At 38.0% G+C, this 17816-nt stretch overlaps 1 protein-coding gene across 2 annotated transcripts in view; it reads left to right on the top strand.

Annotated features, from left to right (window-relative positions):
• PCSK5 (proprotein convertase subtilisin/kexin type 5) overlaps positions 1–17816 on the top strand; it is a 227494-nt gene that overhangs the window by 124343 nt on the left and 85335 nt on the right. For both annotated transcript variants that reach the window (XM_066568788.1, XM_066568789.1), the window contains exon 10: positions 6529–6632. In XM_066568788.1, the coding sequence (XP_066424885.1) occupies positions 6529–6632 (104 nt within the window). The remainder of the gene's footprint in view (positions 1–6528; positions 6633–17816) is intronic.

Genomic DNA, 17816 nt, shown 5'->3' with positions numbered 1-17816 from the left:
TTGGCATAGAATACTTTTTGCCATTGAGTTATAAGCATAAGAGTTTGTAAATGAAGACCTGACATAATCTTAAGTAGTGCGGCACGTGTGGCATTGTAATTGTGTGTTCTTAACACAGTTATCAGAGACAAAGGTATTTAGAGAAGTTAATATAGTGTTGTTGTGGGAAGTTTTTAACTTTTAAATCTCCTCTTAACCCCAGTTTTAAAATCCTTAAGTTCATTTCAAACAATCTGCAAATGCAGATAAGACTCTGTGTACATTCCAACTTGCTGTAAGTTTTTCTCACTATTCTCGCTTAATGAACTGAAATTGGTAATTGATTAATTCTGTTTTGTTGTAGTTGAAAGATTCAGAAAAGTTATATTTTACAAGACCTGCAACAAAGCAGGTTGTGACATCTTAAGACAGACTGAGAAGCTTACCCTTTTTTCTCTATGACCTTCAGTGACTCTACCAGGGGGAAATCCATATTAGTGTATATGGACTAGCATTTTTTTCCAAAACTAATAGTAGCTATAATAGACATAAAGACAAAACTGTGGTAAAGCTTTATGTGTGGTGATGGAGACAAAATGTGCCAGTGACTAAATATCCTAGTAACTCTTTTGTATTTGTAGTACTCCATTGCATGGTACTAAAAAGGGTTTCAGAGTGAAAATGTGTTGACTTTGCCTCCTTTTAGAATCTGTTCCATTTCATTAAATGGAAGGTTCTGTTTCTAGATCTTAGCCTTTGTATTTCAGTAAATTCTAAGGAATTAGATTAATAATACCATAAATATGGGTTTTATTCATTTGAGTTTCATTCATTAACTTTTCTCTCGTATGTGTACTTAAAATCTGTCACTGCTGCTAACCACAGCCACTAAATAAAACAGAAAAAAAAAGTAGTTAAAAAGCAGAGAGAAACTAGGGAGAAAAATAGTTCTCATGCTATGGCTTCCCACATAGCATGGTTTTCTTCACCAGTTTGGAGAAATCTTTGGTGTGACATTATAGATTACGAAGAACAGCCTTTAGTATTATAGGGAGATCATATTGTGATCTATTTATTAAGTTTTAATGTCTTGGGTTGACATGTATGGAATCTGTTTAATTTATTTCATGCAGTTTCTGGATTTCTTATTTATGTGATTTGAAATTTCAGGTTGTATTTTTCACCTGTGATGCCTCTCAGTTTAGGTGACCCTAAGTAAATGTTAGGAAGTTTTGAAGCCATTGAAGTATTTTCGACAATACTTTTAAAATGTGATATAAAGGACACATGATATTGTGTCTTAGTTAACTGCCTACTGGAACTATTTTATTTCAAACAGAGTTGAAACAAATGAATTTATTTACATAAATTCTTCATTAGATTCCATATTAATACCTCTGCTAATGGCAATGTTTATGTGAGATATTTTAAAAGACAAGTTGGAAAAGTGTTGTGCAAGGTTAACTACATTCTTTGTACAGCAAGCTGCTTAAAAATTGGAGCACTTAGTCCTAAACACTTCTTGACTATGTTTGTAATAAGGTATCATTTCATTCCACTTTGTGCTGGAAAACACAGCAGTTTATACCATGGGTGGGTTTTGAGTCTGTGGAAGTCATAGAACTCGCCCAGTGGGTGAGTTCTGTTCCTGGGAGTCATCACAAGTTGAGCAGAGCACTAATATGTCCTGGGTGTAAGTTAGAACATCCAAGAGGTTGCTTCAGCTCACACACAAAGGTACGTTCAACCAAACAAAGAAAAAGCAAGACATATGTCTTGCTCACACTTTCTTTGACAAGCCCCTATGGTAGGATTGGCAAATCGCTCATGGAGGATCTGTTACCTGCCTACTGATTTGAACCCTCCACTTTGCCATTTCTTCCAACAGGGATCACTTCTGAAATCCTGGTAACAAATTGTTTCAGGATGTTGTTATGCATAATGTGATCGCATTTTTATTATTTTTATTTAGTATTTGAGTATCAAAGTGGCATGTTTTTCCTCAGGTATCAAATAATTGTAACTGAGTTTCGGACTGCTTGTTTGGAATCCCTGAGGTTGCAGTGCATGGTTGCAAATACAGAACAACTACCACACAGACATATCTTAATTTTCATGTTCTGCAGTTTTCTTATGGTATTTAGGGAGTAAATTGCTTTTCACATGTACCCAGTAGACGTTTCCTAGTACATCTAGGACCTTGATCAGATCCTGTGAATAAACGCTTGCATGTTGCACTTAATCATTACATAATGTCAAATTCTTCTAATTGTAAATGAGAAAATAAGTATAATCAATTTAGTGCACAGAGACAGCAATTTTCTTACTAAAAATAAAATATTTTCATTGCATAGTACCATCTGTTGTTGGTAGCAGAGATACCTTTCTCATTGATAAGCAGTTTGGATTTGGGATTTGAGGAAATCAGGGTCAGGAGAGACAATGGCCCTGTATTTGTTCCAGAGACCATTGTGCCATGTTCCTTTTAAGAAGCTAAATTTAAATAAAAACCCTTATGTTGCTGACAGAAGAATACATTATACATCCCCAATTGAACTGTGTGTTCCTGTCTGTAAGCCAATGCATATTTTCCAGCATGTGGTGTACAATAAACTAGTTTCATTAGTAAGAAGCAGCAACTGAAATGGAAGTATTAGTCTGCTACCTTTCTACTGTGTGGTATACTCGTATAGCCTTGGAGAGAGTCTGTTTTCCTCCATGATTCTCTTCACTTGAGTGATATGGAATCTTAGAATTATTTCATTTGGAAGGGACCTTAAGGATCATCTCATTCCAAGCCCCTGCCATCAGCAGAAACACTTTTCACTAGACCGGGTTGCTCAGAGCCCCATCCAGCCTGGCCTTGGAACAATTCCAAGGGGAGGGGCACCCTCCACTTCTCTAGGCATGCTGTGCCAGCATGCCTGCCAGCAAACATGTAATCAAAACCCACTATCTGAAAGAATGTATCTTCTCCTCAAAGGAGAGGTGCTTCAGGAGAGGTGCTTCATCCCTCTAATAATTTTCATGGCCCTCTTCTGGACTTGCTCCAAAAGATCAATATCATTCCTGCATTTGCTATTTTTGCATGAACCAAGGCTAGAACAATGTAGTGCTGGGAAGAAAAAAAGAATGTTAGTGAATTCGGATACTAGACAGAGAAGTGATAATGTACCACATTCCTCTAGAAGACAGTACCACCAAGTGTAATCACTGAGATAAAAGGAAAATGGAGTTCACATTGTAAGGGGTCAGCAGTGTCAGAGTTAGATACTTTGGATTTCTGGCAACTGAACAGATATTTGCATACTTCCCAGATTGATTGATTTTCTTACAGAAAGGAGAAAAGCAGTGCACCGTCCAGCAAGGTACAACTTTGGATACAGAGAACATATTTCTGCGTTATCAAAGTTATGAGGGCTTTGTCATAAATATAGTCAGAGGTTAAAAGTGATGAAACAGCTGAGGTAAATTGAGGAAGTGCTGTCAAGCATCCTCTATGGTTAGAATTCGAGTGCAGGAGGAGAGGTTATCATTTAAGTGTTTTAGATAGGTCTTTGCTCCATTGATTGTCTGCCTGTTATGGAAGGCAATGCTAGTGTGTGAGTTAAAAATCTCCTTCTGAATCTTTGCATTTTTTGAGTAGTTTGCTCATAATATTGAAGTATTTGAAAAACATTACCATTAATAAATGCTTACTTTAGATCTTGAGCTTTAACCACCTATGCCACTTATGGAATTTCAGTTACTATATTGACGTTGATTTGGGTGTACTTTAGCTCCTGTTCCTGTGTTCAGTTACATAAACATTTGCCAAAGAATAGCCAAAGAAACTTGCAGGCTGAAAGTTTCCATATAACTTGCATTTAAAAGGTTTTAAGAAAATTCAATTCAGACATTTCTTAAACTCAAACAAGGTTAAAAACAAGTGATGTTTGATTGTGATGATTTTTAACTTCTTCATTGAGTTTTTCTGTGTCTGTGCTTTGGAGCAACAGCTAGAAGTAAAACTAGTAGATAGCTGTTGTTCTGGTGCCAGCACAATGCCTTTAATTTGTATAAGCTTTTCAGAAATCTCAGTTGGCATTTTATCAGTTGAGACTTTTAAGCTCTATCCCCTGCAGTTTCTTGGCTCTCCAAGTGTTTTCCAGCATCAGCTTTTATAGGCTAGTCTCTCAAGTTATTCTTGAGGTGCTTCTGGCTGTTCACCTTGAGAGTAGGGATCCCAGCTGCTTTTTCCTGTCAGTTCCTTGTGGGAGTAAAAGGAGGAAGGTGGAAGAGGAGCAGTTTGACTGAATTGCAGTGTCCCTGTAGTGAGTCTTTTGAAAAATGGAAGACAGGTCAAATCAATGGCCTGTGTACAATAGCTAATACTAACCATAGCTTCCTTTATTAACCTAAGACAATGTTAGCCTTCTCCATCTTCACAGTCAAGCTGATTCTAAGGGTGGCTATTAACCTAACGTTTTGTTGCTGTTTTTTCCATGTTGTTATTAAGCAGACGGTGAGCATTGTCTTTTGGACAGTCTTATTTTATTGTTCCTTTGGAGATGACACAATAAAATATGTAATTCAGATGCCTTTCTCTCAGGGGTTTTCTCCTCCCAATTTCATCATTATCAGCTTGCATATCAGGCCATTGTTCGTTAGGTTTTTGGCACTTAAGATTTTTTATCTCTGTGTGCACTGTAGATTTGACACAGGTACACTAGAACACCATTGCTGGTGGATGTATAGCTGCCTACCCCAGTGTTCATCCAAAGGAATACATCATGCCCTATCACAGCTTGTCTGGATTTTATCCTAAAAACCAATATAAAGATAATGCAAAAGATTGATTTTTTTCCCCTTATAATTAGAGTGGTAAAACATTGAAACACATTGCCACAGAGGTGGTCCCATGCCTGGAAACATTCAAAGTGAGTTCGGACTGGGTTCTGAGCAACCTGGTCTAGTTGAACATGTCCCTGCTGATTGCTGGGTGCTTGGGCTAAATGCCTTTAAAGGTCCCTTCCAGCCCAAACCATTGTGTGATTCTGTGGCTGCAGATTCTATGGCAAAGCCTTTCAATGCTGCCTCATGAGGAGATCAGGATGCATTGCGGAAATTGTGGATATGTGGCATGAATATAAACTGAATGTTGTGAAATAGAGCTAGAACCTGATTAAAATGATGTTGTACAGGACATGTAGAAGCATTAAGGGTACAAACCCTTAATGTGCCTTACTTTTGCCATGACTTTTTTTTAATCTTTATGTCAGTAATTTTTACTAGCCCAACTGGATAAACAATTACTGTCATTCTACTCCAGAAGCCTGTGAGAAACTGCACCATAAGTAAAAGAGCTACCTATAGGCATAGTACTGTTTTTAAAAAATGCTCAGGGAGAGAAGGCATCTGTTCTCATTAAATACAACAGAATATTTAAATATGTTAAATATGTTAAGAATCTGGTTTAAGAACCAAGGTTTCCCTGGTTTTGAATGACTGCATAGTCCTGGGCAGTGTAGGCAGCCAGTTTTGGGTCTTATAAATTTCATTCTGGTCTCTTTTCAGCTGAGGGGAATTGTGTCAGTGTGTGCAATAGGGACAGATAATGATGCTCTGAGAATGCTACTTAGTGCCTGGTATTCTGTGCCACAATGCTTTTTTCCTCTTCATTGTTTAATGGCTCAGTTTATCATTCCCTCTACTACACTGCATTTTTAAAGAGAATACTATTCATCTTCTTGCAGGTAATAGAAAAGCTGAAAAATTGGATGGAGAAAGAAAAGATAGCTGAATGTTGGCACCTTTAGATCGCCTTCTAAGAAAATAAATTCTCCCTGTTGTAGATATAGAGGAAACAGGAAAACTGCAGTCCCTGAAGATTTGCCCTAGTCCTAGAAGATAAATGTGTATTAATGTCACAGTGAGGATAGAAATGGCATCTTTTTCACCTTTCAGGTGGACCAGTTATTAGGAATCCCTTAAAGGAATACTTATCTGTGTAATCAGGCCCTTGCTTTGCAACTCACCAGCCATCCAACTGTTTGGAATTCTTGAAAAATACTCATAGACTCTCAGTGAATTCCAAGACTGGGATAGTAGACAAATTAATAACAACAGAGGCACCTGGAATAGCTTCAATAGGAACTGAAAGTCTAGAGGAATTTCCAGTTTGAGCAGCAGTTAGTGAGATTTAGTAGAGATTTTCAGCAAGCCAAAAGTTTGATTTCTTCTCCTTTGCACTCATTAGGATACAGTAGTTGATGGTCATAAAAATTGCCTCTGTATGAAATGTACTCATTCATCTTCCCTTAAGTTTCATATAACAGAATATTATCATATATATTTACAGTCTGCTTATGGCAAACCTCCCAGTTGTATAAATAATATCATACAGTTTTTCTGTAAAATTGGAACATGTATTTTGAATGGAGCAAAGGAAAGTAGAGATGATAAATGAAAGTTGTTTTGCTTTGGATACTTTTTGGCTTACATGACCTTGTATCCCTACATCCTGGTAAAATATCTGATCTGTGACTTTGTTTTATCCCTATTTCATAGTCCATTTCTGACCTGGAGAGACGTACAGCACATTATTGTCAGGACTTCACGTGCAGGACATCTGAATGCTAATGACTGGAAAACCAATGCAGCTGGTTATAAGGGTGAGAGCTTTCTTTCTTCTTTGCTATCACAAGAATCTAATATTTGATAATTTTGTTTGACACTATGCTGTGCATAGTTTGGAGACCTTTCAGCCTTGATCTGAAGCGGCCTATCTTCTCTCATACAAGGAAAACCTTTTAGAATGACTAATGCACAAAACTGTTGGGTACGAAATGCATTGGCCTGATCTTCTTAGTTCCTTTCAGTTCCATACCGTATACACTGCTGCCAGAAAACTAAGCAAATTTTTGGTGTTTAATTTTTCTTTTTATATCTAGTATTCTGATAAAGTAGTATAGAGTTGAAAATGTAGCAGTTCTGGGTTCCAGCCATGTTCTCACTCAGAATTATTGTCAGTTTCAATTTAGAATTATGAAACAGTATTTTCAAATTTTATTTTTATATGATAAATCCTACATTATTTATATGTGAGAATTCTGTTGGATTTTGGATAAAATTGAATTTTGAGCTGTCATGACTATTCCTGAGACATGTAATCATTTTTCAGTGACCTGTCGGGTAGATTTCTAAAATTTTGTACTGTCTCTAAAATTTGATAAAAACCTCATCCTAAAACATTTTTTCACTTTTGTAATGCAAGCAGAAGTAAACACTTGTGCCCTTAAATAGGATATATACTTTCAGGATGGGTTAAAATGGAACGTTGAATCTGTACATTTTATTTCAGCACAGTTTCTCTTCTGATTCCCATTCATTACATCCTTTCTGCTTTCACTTTGTATTGCATCCTAAACAAAACCCTGGAATGGCTTATTTCTCGTTCTCTTTTCATAAGAATTCCACCCAGTACTGACATACCTCTTATAAGATGAGAGTAGATCTGTTTGTGCTTGGATCTCCTGAGAGAAAAATGTAATATACAAGAGTTATCAAATCTTTGCCCTGGTTTCACTTTAAAACTGAAGCCGATATTTAATCTATTTTGGATCAAGGCACTGCTACTGTAGAGCATCTTTAATATATAATTCTGACCTATGCCATTGTTGCAATGGCATAGAAACCAAACAAAAAAAAAACCCTTTTTATTTTTTGATCCAAACCAGTCTCTAACTACAGAGAATGTGTTTAGAAATAGATATTTGATCAGGCCTCCTAATCATGTGAAGGTTCTGATGTTTAAGGGCCTGGTTTTATCCCATTTACAATTGTATGCCACACAATAAACATAAATAGATACTTCCTTAATTGCAATAACATTACAGTACTTTTAATTGCAAAACATCTCCCAGGATTTAGAAGTTTTATCAGGAGATGGTGACGCTATCATCAGTTTATTGAAGCTATATGAGGGTCAAAGACTACTTTTCAAGTAACATAAAACACAGCTAATTTTTTTCATACCTTACTTCCAAAATTCTATATTTTTAATGTTTTTCCACTTGTTGCCCAAGAGAGGCAAACACCCTGTGAGTCATTTCACAGCAGCTGTCACTCATTATCAAAAGACAGGTCACACTAAGGTCACACCAGCAGCAGCACTGGCAGCAGGACTTGCACTGTTGAATCACTGTTGAACCACTGCTTGTTCTGAATCCTTGGAACCATTTTTCTATGCACTCTAATACATATATAGTAAGGAAAAGGGATGAAAAAAGGTTTTGTCTCCACTCGTGGAAAGTCACAAACATAGATAAGCTCGACTTGGTAACTTGGATTCAGGAAAAACAACTTGAACTGGCTGAACTCTGCTGTAGACTCTATGGTGAAATTGAAAAAGAGGAAGATGAGCTAAATGCTTGACCTCTGCACAGCTCAGGAATCAACCTTAACCCAAATAAAAGCATTAGTTTTAGCTAAATTATTTTGGCAACTTAGATTGAAGACATGGTTCCAATAAAAATACATCTCTTTTTAAACTCCTGTTGGTTTTGGAAGAAGGAGAAGCAAAAGATTTAGTTTAAATCACAACATCCGAACCTGAATTCAAAAGGGGATTTGCACACCACTGCTGGCAAGACTGAAAGAGTTTTTTTAATTGCACGTGGCAATATTTAGTATAATATTACACTATTATCCTTCACTATCGCCAAGAGTAACAATTAAAGTATGGTTTTTCATAGATGAACTACTCTGATCAGACTGAGTTCCTTAAGGAATTGTATCATAATCTTGTTGATAACAAGATCCATGGTTCTTCCACAGCATGTTCTTAAGAGGGGGTGAAAGTTTTTTTTTAATTATTTATCTACAGCAGACAGTCACAAGAAACAATCTACCTTTCTTCAGTGCATACTGGTGGAGAAAGAGGAAAACAAGAATAAAGAGAAAAACAGGTCTGCCACTTTAAAAATAAGAACTGAAAGGGTGGTAAACAGCAAAAACCTGAAAAAACCTTTCACTCAACAAAGGGTCAGCAAGAGCTGGTAGTTGAAAGTGGGTCAGCATGCCATTTCAGAGGGCTGTTTTGCTGGTCTGCATGGCAACCCTCTCCTTGCCATAGTCCCTGGCAGTGTTTTGCCATTGCAGAACACACAGAAAGAGCTCACAGATGTCATTACTGGTTTCAAGAGCTCCTTTTTTTACGCCTTACATTTATACAAAGAAGGATTAATTCATGAAAAACACTTAGGACAGCTAGTGATTTGCTAAAGCAGTGCTTGTTATTTGTTTAATTTTCTGGCAAGTAAACAGTGCTCATTAAATTCATGTCAATAGAATTAACTCAAGAATGAGCAAGAATTTTTTCTTGGTAGGGGTTTTTTTATTGTTTTCTTGTCAGACAGCATGCATCTTTTCTCAGGAACTTGTTATTTTGTAGTCTAAAAAGAAAGACTTGAATACTCAGGCTATTCTCTGTTTAGTCAATTGTACATATAATTTGTCAATAGAGGGATTTTTAATAATTAAAGCAGTTAATTAGCTGATTTTATGAAAAAATACATGAGAGCATCTGTTTTTGTGAAGATATCGAAACTGTTGATCTGTTTCTGCTATGGCAGATTGGATGCAAATCCTTGTTCTGTCAGCTGTTTAGTCAACAACAGAGCATGCAAGTGCATTCATAAAAAGGAAACTGCATTAATGCTGATTTGTCTCTGAGTTGAAAGAGAATGATACACTGCAGTTTTAAGAACAATGATCAAATCATATAAACAGTTCTTTGTCTGCAAGTGAAGGTCCACATACTGTGAAATTCTATCTGGAGAAATAGACCATTCATAGGGAGTACTACTGATTTGCAGAGAAATTTTTGGAGAATGTACTTCACTCTTCCTGGCTTTGAAGCACAGAAAATAACACTTCAGTATGCTGAAATAAAATTCTACTGAAAAATAAGATAAAATGAAATTAAATTCTACCCAGTTTTTTCAGTTTTGGGGCATTCCTACTCCCTAGAGGAGATACTTTTACTAGAGAAACCAAATTGCCTCAATTTCCAGGGAGTAAAAACAGAGTTATGTCACATCCCGTTAGGTTAGCTAAAGTATCTGCTGTTTCCATTGAAGAGTGACCACTGAAAAGGATTAGTCAATTAATGGTTTTGAGCCTTTTAATATAATTGCTTAATATTTCATAAAACTGGTGATTATATTAGTTGTGAGCAGAGCATGAGCAGAGCATTAATCTGGGAGTGAGAATGAGATAAGTATATATAGACTTCTATTTAGGGGACCTAGACTGGACAGATTCATCTTGTGGCAACCAGTAGGCCAGGCAGGAATTCAGAAATGAGGAAGATATCTTTACAACATGCGCATTTCCGAGAAGACAAATAAACTATTCATAAACACTGTACTGCATGTTTTCAATAACTTTAAAATGTAAATAAATTTTAAATTATATTTTTAAAACATTGTCAGAAGCTGGCATAAGACTTTTGGAAAACAGCAAGCTCATAACTCATAAATGGTTATGTCAAACAATCAAAGCTGTTCATCTATAAAAAGATTTCTACTCTTACAGATACTTCCTGGTATTTTCACATGGTACTGGCAGCCAATATCAACTCCTATCCACCCCTAATGCTCATACACACAGTGGGTGGAGCAAGTGAAACCGAAGCTTTGAGTTTAGCTATTGTAATATGCCAGCTTTCATTAATTGTCAATAAGACACCAAACACATGAAGTTGCATTGGTCTGTGTAGGAGAGAGGAATACCTGCTACCTGTGCTAGCTAGACTAGTGGATTTTTGTCCTTGAAATATTAAAGGTTGACCAGCCTGGCTGATACTCAAGAGAAGCACAAGGATGTCATGAGTTTATGCAGTGAGAAAACTGGAAGGGCCAAAGCCCAACTAGACTACAATTTGGCTCCTGCAGTAAAAGGCAATTAGAAAATGTTTCTAAAAATACATTGTATTGTACAAATACATTGTATTTCTATGAATACAATGTATAAATACATTGTTCCTACAAACAAAGGGAGAGTTAAGGGTAGTCTCCATCCTTTATTGGTTGTAAGGGGAAAGACAATAACAAAGGATGAGGAAACGAATGAAGTAGTAAATACCTTTTTACCTTTTAATACCTCTCCTATAATAAGACCCATTGTTCTCTGGGTACTCAAACTGGAAGATGGGAATGGGAAAAAGAATTAAACCCCCATAATCCAAATGGAAATGGTCAGTGACATGCCACACCACTTGGATACATACAATCATATGTGGTCAGTTCTGTATGGGATCCACACAAAGGCACTGAGGGAGCTGCTGCAAGAACTCACCACTCTCAGTCATCAACCATCCTGGTTAACCAGAGAGGTCCCAGTTGAAGGGTCTAGAAAAAGGATCTGGGCTCTACAGACCTGTCAGTCTGACCTCTGTGCCAGGGAAGGTCATGGGCCAGATTATCTCAAGTGCCATCATGTGACACGTACCGAGCAACCTTTGACACTGTTTCCCGCAGTATTCTTCTGGAGAAACTGGTTGCTCATGGTTCAGATGGATGTACAGTTCACTGGATGAAAAAATGACTGAGAGTCCAGAGAGTGGTGGGGATTGAGTTAAATTCAGCTGCAACTACTGGTATTCCCCAGGACTGAGTACTGGGGCCAGTTCTGTTTAATATCTTTATCAATAACCTGGACAAGGAAATCAAGTGCACCCTCATTCAGTTTGCAGATGGTACCAAGTTGGATGGAAATGCTGATCAGCTGGAGAGGAAGGAAGGCTCTGCAGAGGAATCTGGTCAGGCTGGATTAATGGGCCAGTTTGTGAAATGCAACAAGGTGGCATTCTGGGTTCTGCACTTGGATCACAATAACCATGTGCAGCACTTCAGGCCAGGAGAACAGTGTCTGGGAAGCTGCCTGACATAAAAGAACCTGGGGTGCTGATCAACATTAGCAGAGTTGGAACATGAACCAGTAGTTGCGCAGGTGGCCAGGAAGGCCAGTGACATCCTGGTTTGGATCAGGAATAGTGTGGCCAGCAGGACCGGAGCATTCACTATTCTCCTGTACTTGGCAGTGGTGAGGCTGCACGTCAAGTCCTGTGTTAAGCTTTGGAGCCCTCACAACAAGACATTGAGGGCAGGAGCATGTCCAGAAAAAGGCAACAGAGCTATTGAGTCTGATGAGAAGCTGTTGAGGGAGCTCTTGTTTTTTCTCACATGTAAGGAGCCAAGAACAAGAAGAATTGTGACAGGGGGGTTTAGATTGGATATTAGGGAAAATTTCTTCTATGAAAGGGTTGTCAAGCATTGGAACAGACTTCCCAGGCAAGTGGTGGAATCACCATCCCAGGAAGTGTTTAAAAGATGTATAGATCTGGCAACTGGGGACATCGTTTAGCAGTTGACTTGGCAGTGTAAGGTTAGTGGTTGGACTTGATCATAAGGATTTTTTCTAGCCCAAATGATTCTGTGATTCTAAGTAGGCTGACAGCAAACATATTCTTGAAAAAGGCAATCTAACTCTATATACCTGATTGTCCTTAACAGATTGGTGGATGTAAAGTCTGAGAGAGATATTGTCCTCACATAGGTAGGCATTAGCCTTCTGTTAGCTGAACTGATTAGATTAATCTGAACTTTTTGCATCATAGCTCCTGACTGAAAGTTGTTTGAAGTCAGGGCAGTATTTAGTTTAGCACCGGGAAAGGATAGACGTAAACAAGCTACAATTACTAGCTTGTCTAACAGTGGCTGAAAATGTCTCCCCCAGCACTGATAGAACATATATGGTTGGAAAGATCCATGTCCTCAAGAATCTCATCCACATTTAAATACCACATGAGTCACAGATCAATATCATAACCTTTTATAAGTGCTTCATACGAAATCCTTGCTGCAGCTAGAGAAAATATGTGCGGTTGGATTTGGAAATTAAGATAGCTGAGGAAAGGTGGAGTAAAAACATGTATGTTTTAGCAGCAAGTCTAAAATTACTGTCTTTTCACTGGATGGTCACTGTGATCTTTCCAGGTGATTCTTGTTTACTTATTGCATACAGTAGTTCAATTTCTGGCTATAAATAAAATTTTCTTTAACTTAGTATTAAAATTGCATTAGGATTTTTCCAGGTATGTTAAACCCAAGCAAATTGCCAGGTAACTGAGTTCTGCTAGCCTTGAGTAAGAACTGAAATACCTCTTTGGGATTTGGGGAAGGGAGCTGGAAAATATCTTGAATTATGCAGCCTAGATTGTAGTTATTAATTTTTTTTTTCTTCCTGACAAAACTGAGGTTACAGACAATGTTGTTTCCAGTTGAAAGACATATAAGGTCAGAAATTTCTCAGTATAGTTCCAGAAATGAGGATGTACAAAGTAGGAGAGGGAATCTTTCAGAGAAGCCAGGCAGGCATTATTACTTTTCCCAGCCTCAAATTCTTCATTATCAATGCTTTTCATTTACTTTTTGGATCTGCAACACTCTGTTTTCTGTTCCCTCTGAAAAGTAAGGAATGAAGCTGTAAAAATGTAAAAACAGAGTTCAAGCAGAAGCTTCAAGCCTGTGTTGGGATACATAACAGAAAATGGATGGACATCCATCATGATTTTGTCTTAAAATTGATTGCTTTCCTGGGGTCACATATTGTAAGTCAAACTTACACATGTTCTAAAATGCACATTAAATGGCTCTAAAGCAGGAGTAACAGCAGGCAAAAGGCAAAATTAGGCTTTAATGTTCTACTATAATTGCACTCAGAATTGTCACCAAAGCATGATCAGCCTAGCAGACAAAGAATTTAAATTAGTGCCTCAGCTCAACAACTGAGATAACTTCCTGTCTGTCTTAGGTATAAAGGTATACATAATTTCTCTGCAGGTCTCTAGTATTCCAAACATTGCCAAGTGGACTGACAGCTCTAACAGGATGCTCACCATGAGAGTGATAACCTTTGACATTGTTTCCTTTTAACAAGCCCAACTCAGACATTTATGAAAACCCTGTAAAGAACTGGGGCACAGGGAGGAAGTGGAGGTTTGAAAGTCTTCCCCTGTGGACTCATAACCATAAGAGTCTGCCACTTACTGTGAAATGTAAATTTCTATTTTGCAGTATTAAGAAAGAAAAACCAGGATCAATAAATTTCAAAAACTACTGATAAACTGATACAATTCTCCAAAGCAAAAAATTTTAACTGCAGACATTGAACACTGATTTTTAAAAGAATGTTGTAACTTGGAAGTTACATGACCTCTTTATGTACTAATTCTCAATGTGATATGCTTGTAAGAATGTTCTAAGCAAATATCTGTCCTGCTTGTATCCATCCATAGCAATGGTGAATATCTTTTGAGTGGGGTAGGTCTGTCTTTTTAAAAAAACAACAAACACTTGCCTTTATGAACACCAAAGCTCTTCTTCACTGCTGTTGCATTGCTATAGTGCCTTTCAGTAGTTACAAAACTGGCAGTAGTTTTATCAGAGTGTGTCCACTTTAATGGAACTAGGATTCAGGCCAGTTAGGAAACAGATCACACTATCTACAATGTAGTATTTTAATGTATCCTGTCAGGATGTAGAATTTCATGTAATAATAGGGAAAGATAAGGTTCTACATAGGACAACTCAGCTCAGTTAGATGCCTGAAGTTATTTATAACAGTATACTTTTTTCCCTCCTGAAAAATCAGCTTTTGAGGATTTGCTTTTAAGTCAGGGGATGAAGAACCTCACCCACCACTCTGACATTACTGGCCAGCTATTGCCGTAGCTGGCTTACTGTTTAACTTCCTTTTACTTCAGGTTACTGATCAGCATCCACTACATAGCTCCACAGGGATACTGTGAAGTTGGCTTAGTTAATTAATAATTTATCTAGTTATTCTATTCAGCATCATTATCATTAAACAATTTGCAATGAACTTTTTCTGTGATTTATTGCATGTTTGTATATCCTTTTTCTGATGAAATCTGAGGGAGCAGAATGCTCAGTCAGGAATTAGTGTAAATATCCTGCTGGAGTTCCAGTACTTCAGGGCACACAGAGCCTCAGTGTGGAATGGAACAAGAGGGGTGCCATGTGTCTGATAATCTGACAGGACAGAAATGCTCTCTTTGTGTCTCCTGCTAACAATCTGTCAGGATTTCCAGTTACAGTGCCTTTGACTCACCTGTCATTATCTGTTCTGAGATGAAGACTAGCACAGACACTCTCACCAAAAGATGATTTTATTGTTTGATAGAATGACATTGTATTTGTCCACCTCTGAGATATCAAGGAATCCTAAATATATCTCCTAGGGTGAATTTGCTCCTAATAGAGGAGATGGGTACATTTTTTTGCAAGGTGTTGCACAATGTAGTCACAAAATACATTTTTACTTTAAAAAAAGTTGCAAACTGCTATGTTTTCCAGTGCTAAAAATCCTCATGCTAAAAATAAAAATTTAAAAAAAAAAACAATTCTGTTTAAAAAGAATACCACTAGTTAAAAAACTATAGCTTCTATTACTGCAGATGCTCCTTAGCCAACTTTATTTCAACAAACATTTTTTTCTCCCTTCTAAACCCATATAACCTTCAGATTTATTCCATTCACATAAGCTGTCTTATTTCAAGTGAATTAATGTCTTCGGTAAAGGCTTTATGACTTACAGCCAAATGCTGCTGCAGAGAAGTCTTAGAATCCTGCTGCAGAATTTTCATAGCAATCACCAGTCAGCAGTAGTCAGGTTTTCTGTTTCCATCACAACTCTGCTGCTTCAAAGGCAGAGAAGTAAGCCAGTCTCCCTGGTCACTCTGCCAAGGTTTTCAGCAAAGCTCACTGGTGTTTTCTCTGACTCTGGGTAAGATAATGCCCATATGCAGGGCACAGTCTATGTGTGAACACCATCTGTTCTGAAGACTTCATTAACTTGGTTTACTCATTCCTAAACAAGCTTTGAGGAGTAAATCAGGAACTGTTGGCATGGCTGTGCTTGGTACTCATGGATACTCACTGCTGACCACAGACCAGGTGAATCCCAAGACTAAGGGCCTCTGCCTGGGAGCTGCTTATGCTCATGAGAGGTGGGAACTATTTGGGTGGCATGTGCTGTCACTACCAGTAGAGCCTGACTCTGGGAGCCCAAAAGGGTACTTTGCTTCTAGTGCCTTATGTCAACCAATGTCTCTTTAATAACCACTTGAGTTTCAAATTCCTGAAATAGATAAAATAAGTAAGGATGTGAAGGAAAATAGAATCTTGGATTTAATTTCTCAGTGTTTTAAGATGGTATGTTCTAAGGCTATTTTTTAATGACCAGAAAGCCTCATAGCAGTGTCAGAGTTGCACACAAGCTACTCAAAAAGGTAGACTGGTTACTGGAGGTTTAGTTTCTACTAGCTATCCTGCTAGCTTTTCTGGGCAGTCTGTATTTTATTTTATCAATTAATAGGAGCTTTTTGGCAAAAAGAAAGATGTAAAATCCAGAAGTCTCTTCTTTTTTTGTCAAATCTATTATCAGGTAAAGCCATGGTTAGTATATTACTGGAGAAATTATTTATACTAATGCAAAAATCAGAAACAGACATAGACATAACTGGAATCTCAATAAAAACACTTTTTGAAGTATTCTGTTAACACCTTTCTGACTATATTCAAAATATTCAAAGCCCTTGGGCACCTCTCCTAGGAAAAAGACAAGGAGGGATGGGGTTGTTCAGCCTGAAGAGAAGGCTCCATTGAGACCTTGTAGTGGCCTTTCAATATATAAAAGGTTTCTAGAAGAAAGATAGAAAGAAATTTTTTATGAAGGTCTTTTGTAACAAGACATGGGGTAATAGTTCTAGTTTGAACAAGGGTAGATTTAGACTGGACATAATGAAGGACATTTTTATACATGGTGCTTGGTAACAGTCAACATGGCTTTACAAGGGGGAAATCATACCTGACAAATTTGCTGACCTTCTGTGATAGGCCTACAGGATGGATGGATAGGGGCAGAGCAGAGCAACTGACATCATCTACCTGGACTGGTGCAAAGTGTTTGACATTGTACCACTGAACATCCTTGTATTCAAAGTGAAGAGACATGGATTTGATGGATAAGCCACTTGGGTGAAAAACTAGCTAAAAACGGCCACACACACAGAATTGTGTCCATTGTCCACATGGACACCAGTGACAAGCAGTGTCCCTTCACAGTCAGCACTGTGGCAGATACTGTTCAACATCTTTGTTGGTGACATGGACAGTGCAATCAAGTGCACCCTCATCATATTTGCTGACAACATGAAGCAGTGTGGTACAGTCAACACACTGGAGAGAAGGGATGCCATCCAGAGGGACCTTGAAGGGCTTGAGAGGTGGGTTTGTGTGAACCTCATGGAGTTCAACAAAGCAGAGTGCAAGGTCTTTACACCTGAATTGTGGCAATGCAAGACACCCACAGGTTGGGCAGAGAAGTGATTGAGAGCAGCCCTGTGGAGGATTTGAGAGCAACTGTTGATGAAAAACTCAACACAGGCCAGCAGTGTGGACTTGCAGCCCAGAAAGCCAATCCAATCTTTGGCTGCATTTAAAGGAGTGTGGCCAGCAGGTCGGAGGAGGTCATTCTGCCCTCTATTCTGCTCTGGTGAGATCCTGCCTGGAGTGCTGTATACAGTCCACAACATAAGAAGGACATGAAACTTGTTGGAGCAAGTCCAGAGGAGGGCTGATAAATTCATACAAGGACTGGAGCATCTTCTCTGTGAAGATAGGGTGAGAAAGTTGAGTCTGTTCAGCCTGGAGAAAGGAAGGTTGTGTAGAATCTCAGAACAACCTTGCAGCATCTGAAGGAGGCCTTCA

Source organism: Molothrus aeneus, chromosome Z, assembly GCF_037042795.1.
Source record: "Molothrus aeneus isolate 106 chromosome Z, BPBGC_Maene_1.0, whole genome shotgun sequence".
Lineage (NCBI taxonomy): Eukaryota > Metazoa > Chordata > Aves > Passeriformes > Icteridae > Molothrus > Molothrus aeneus.
Note: the sequence above shows the minus strand (reverse complement) of the source record. Positions and strands in the feature narration are given on the sequence as shown.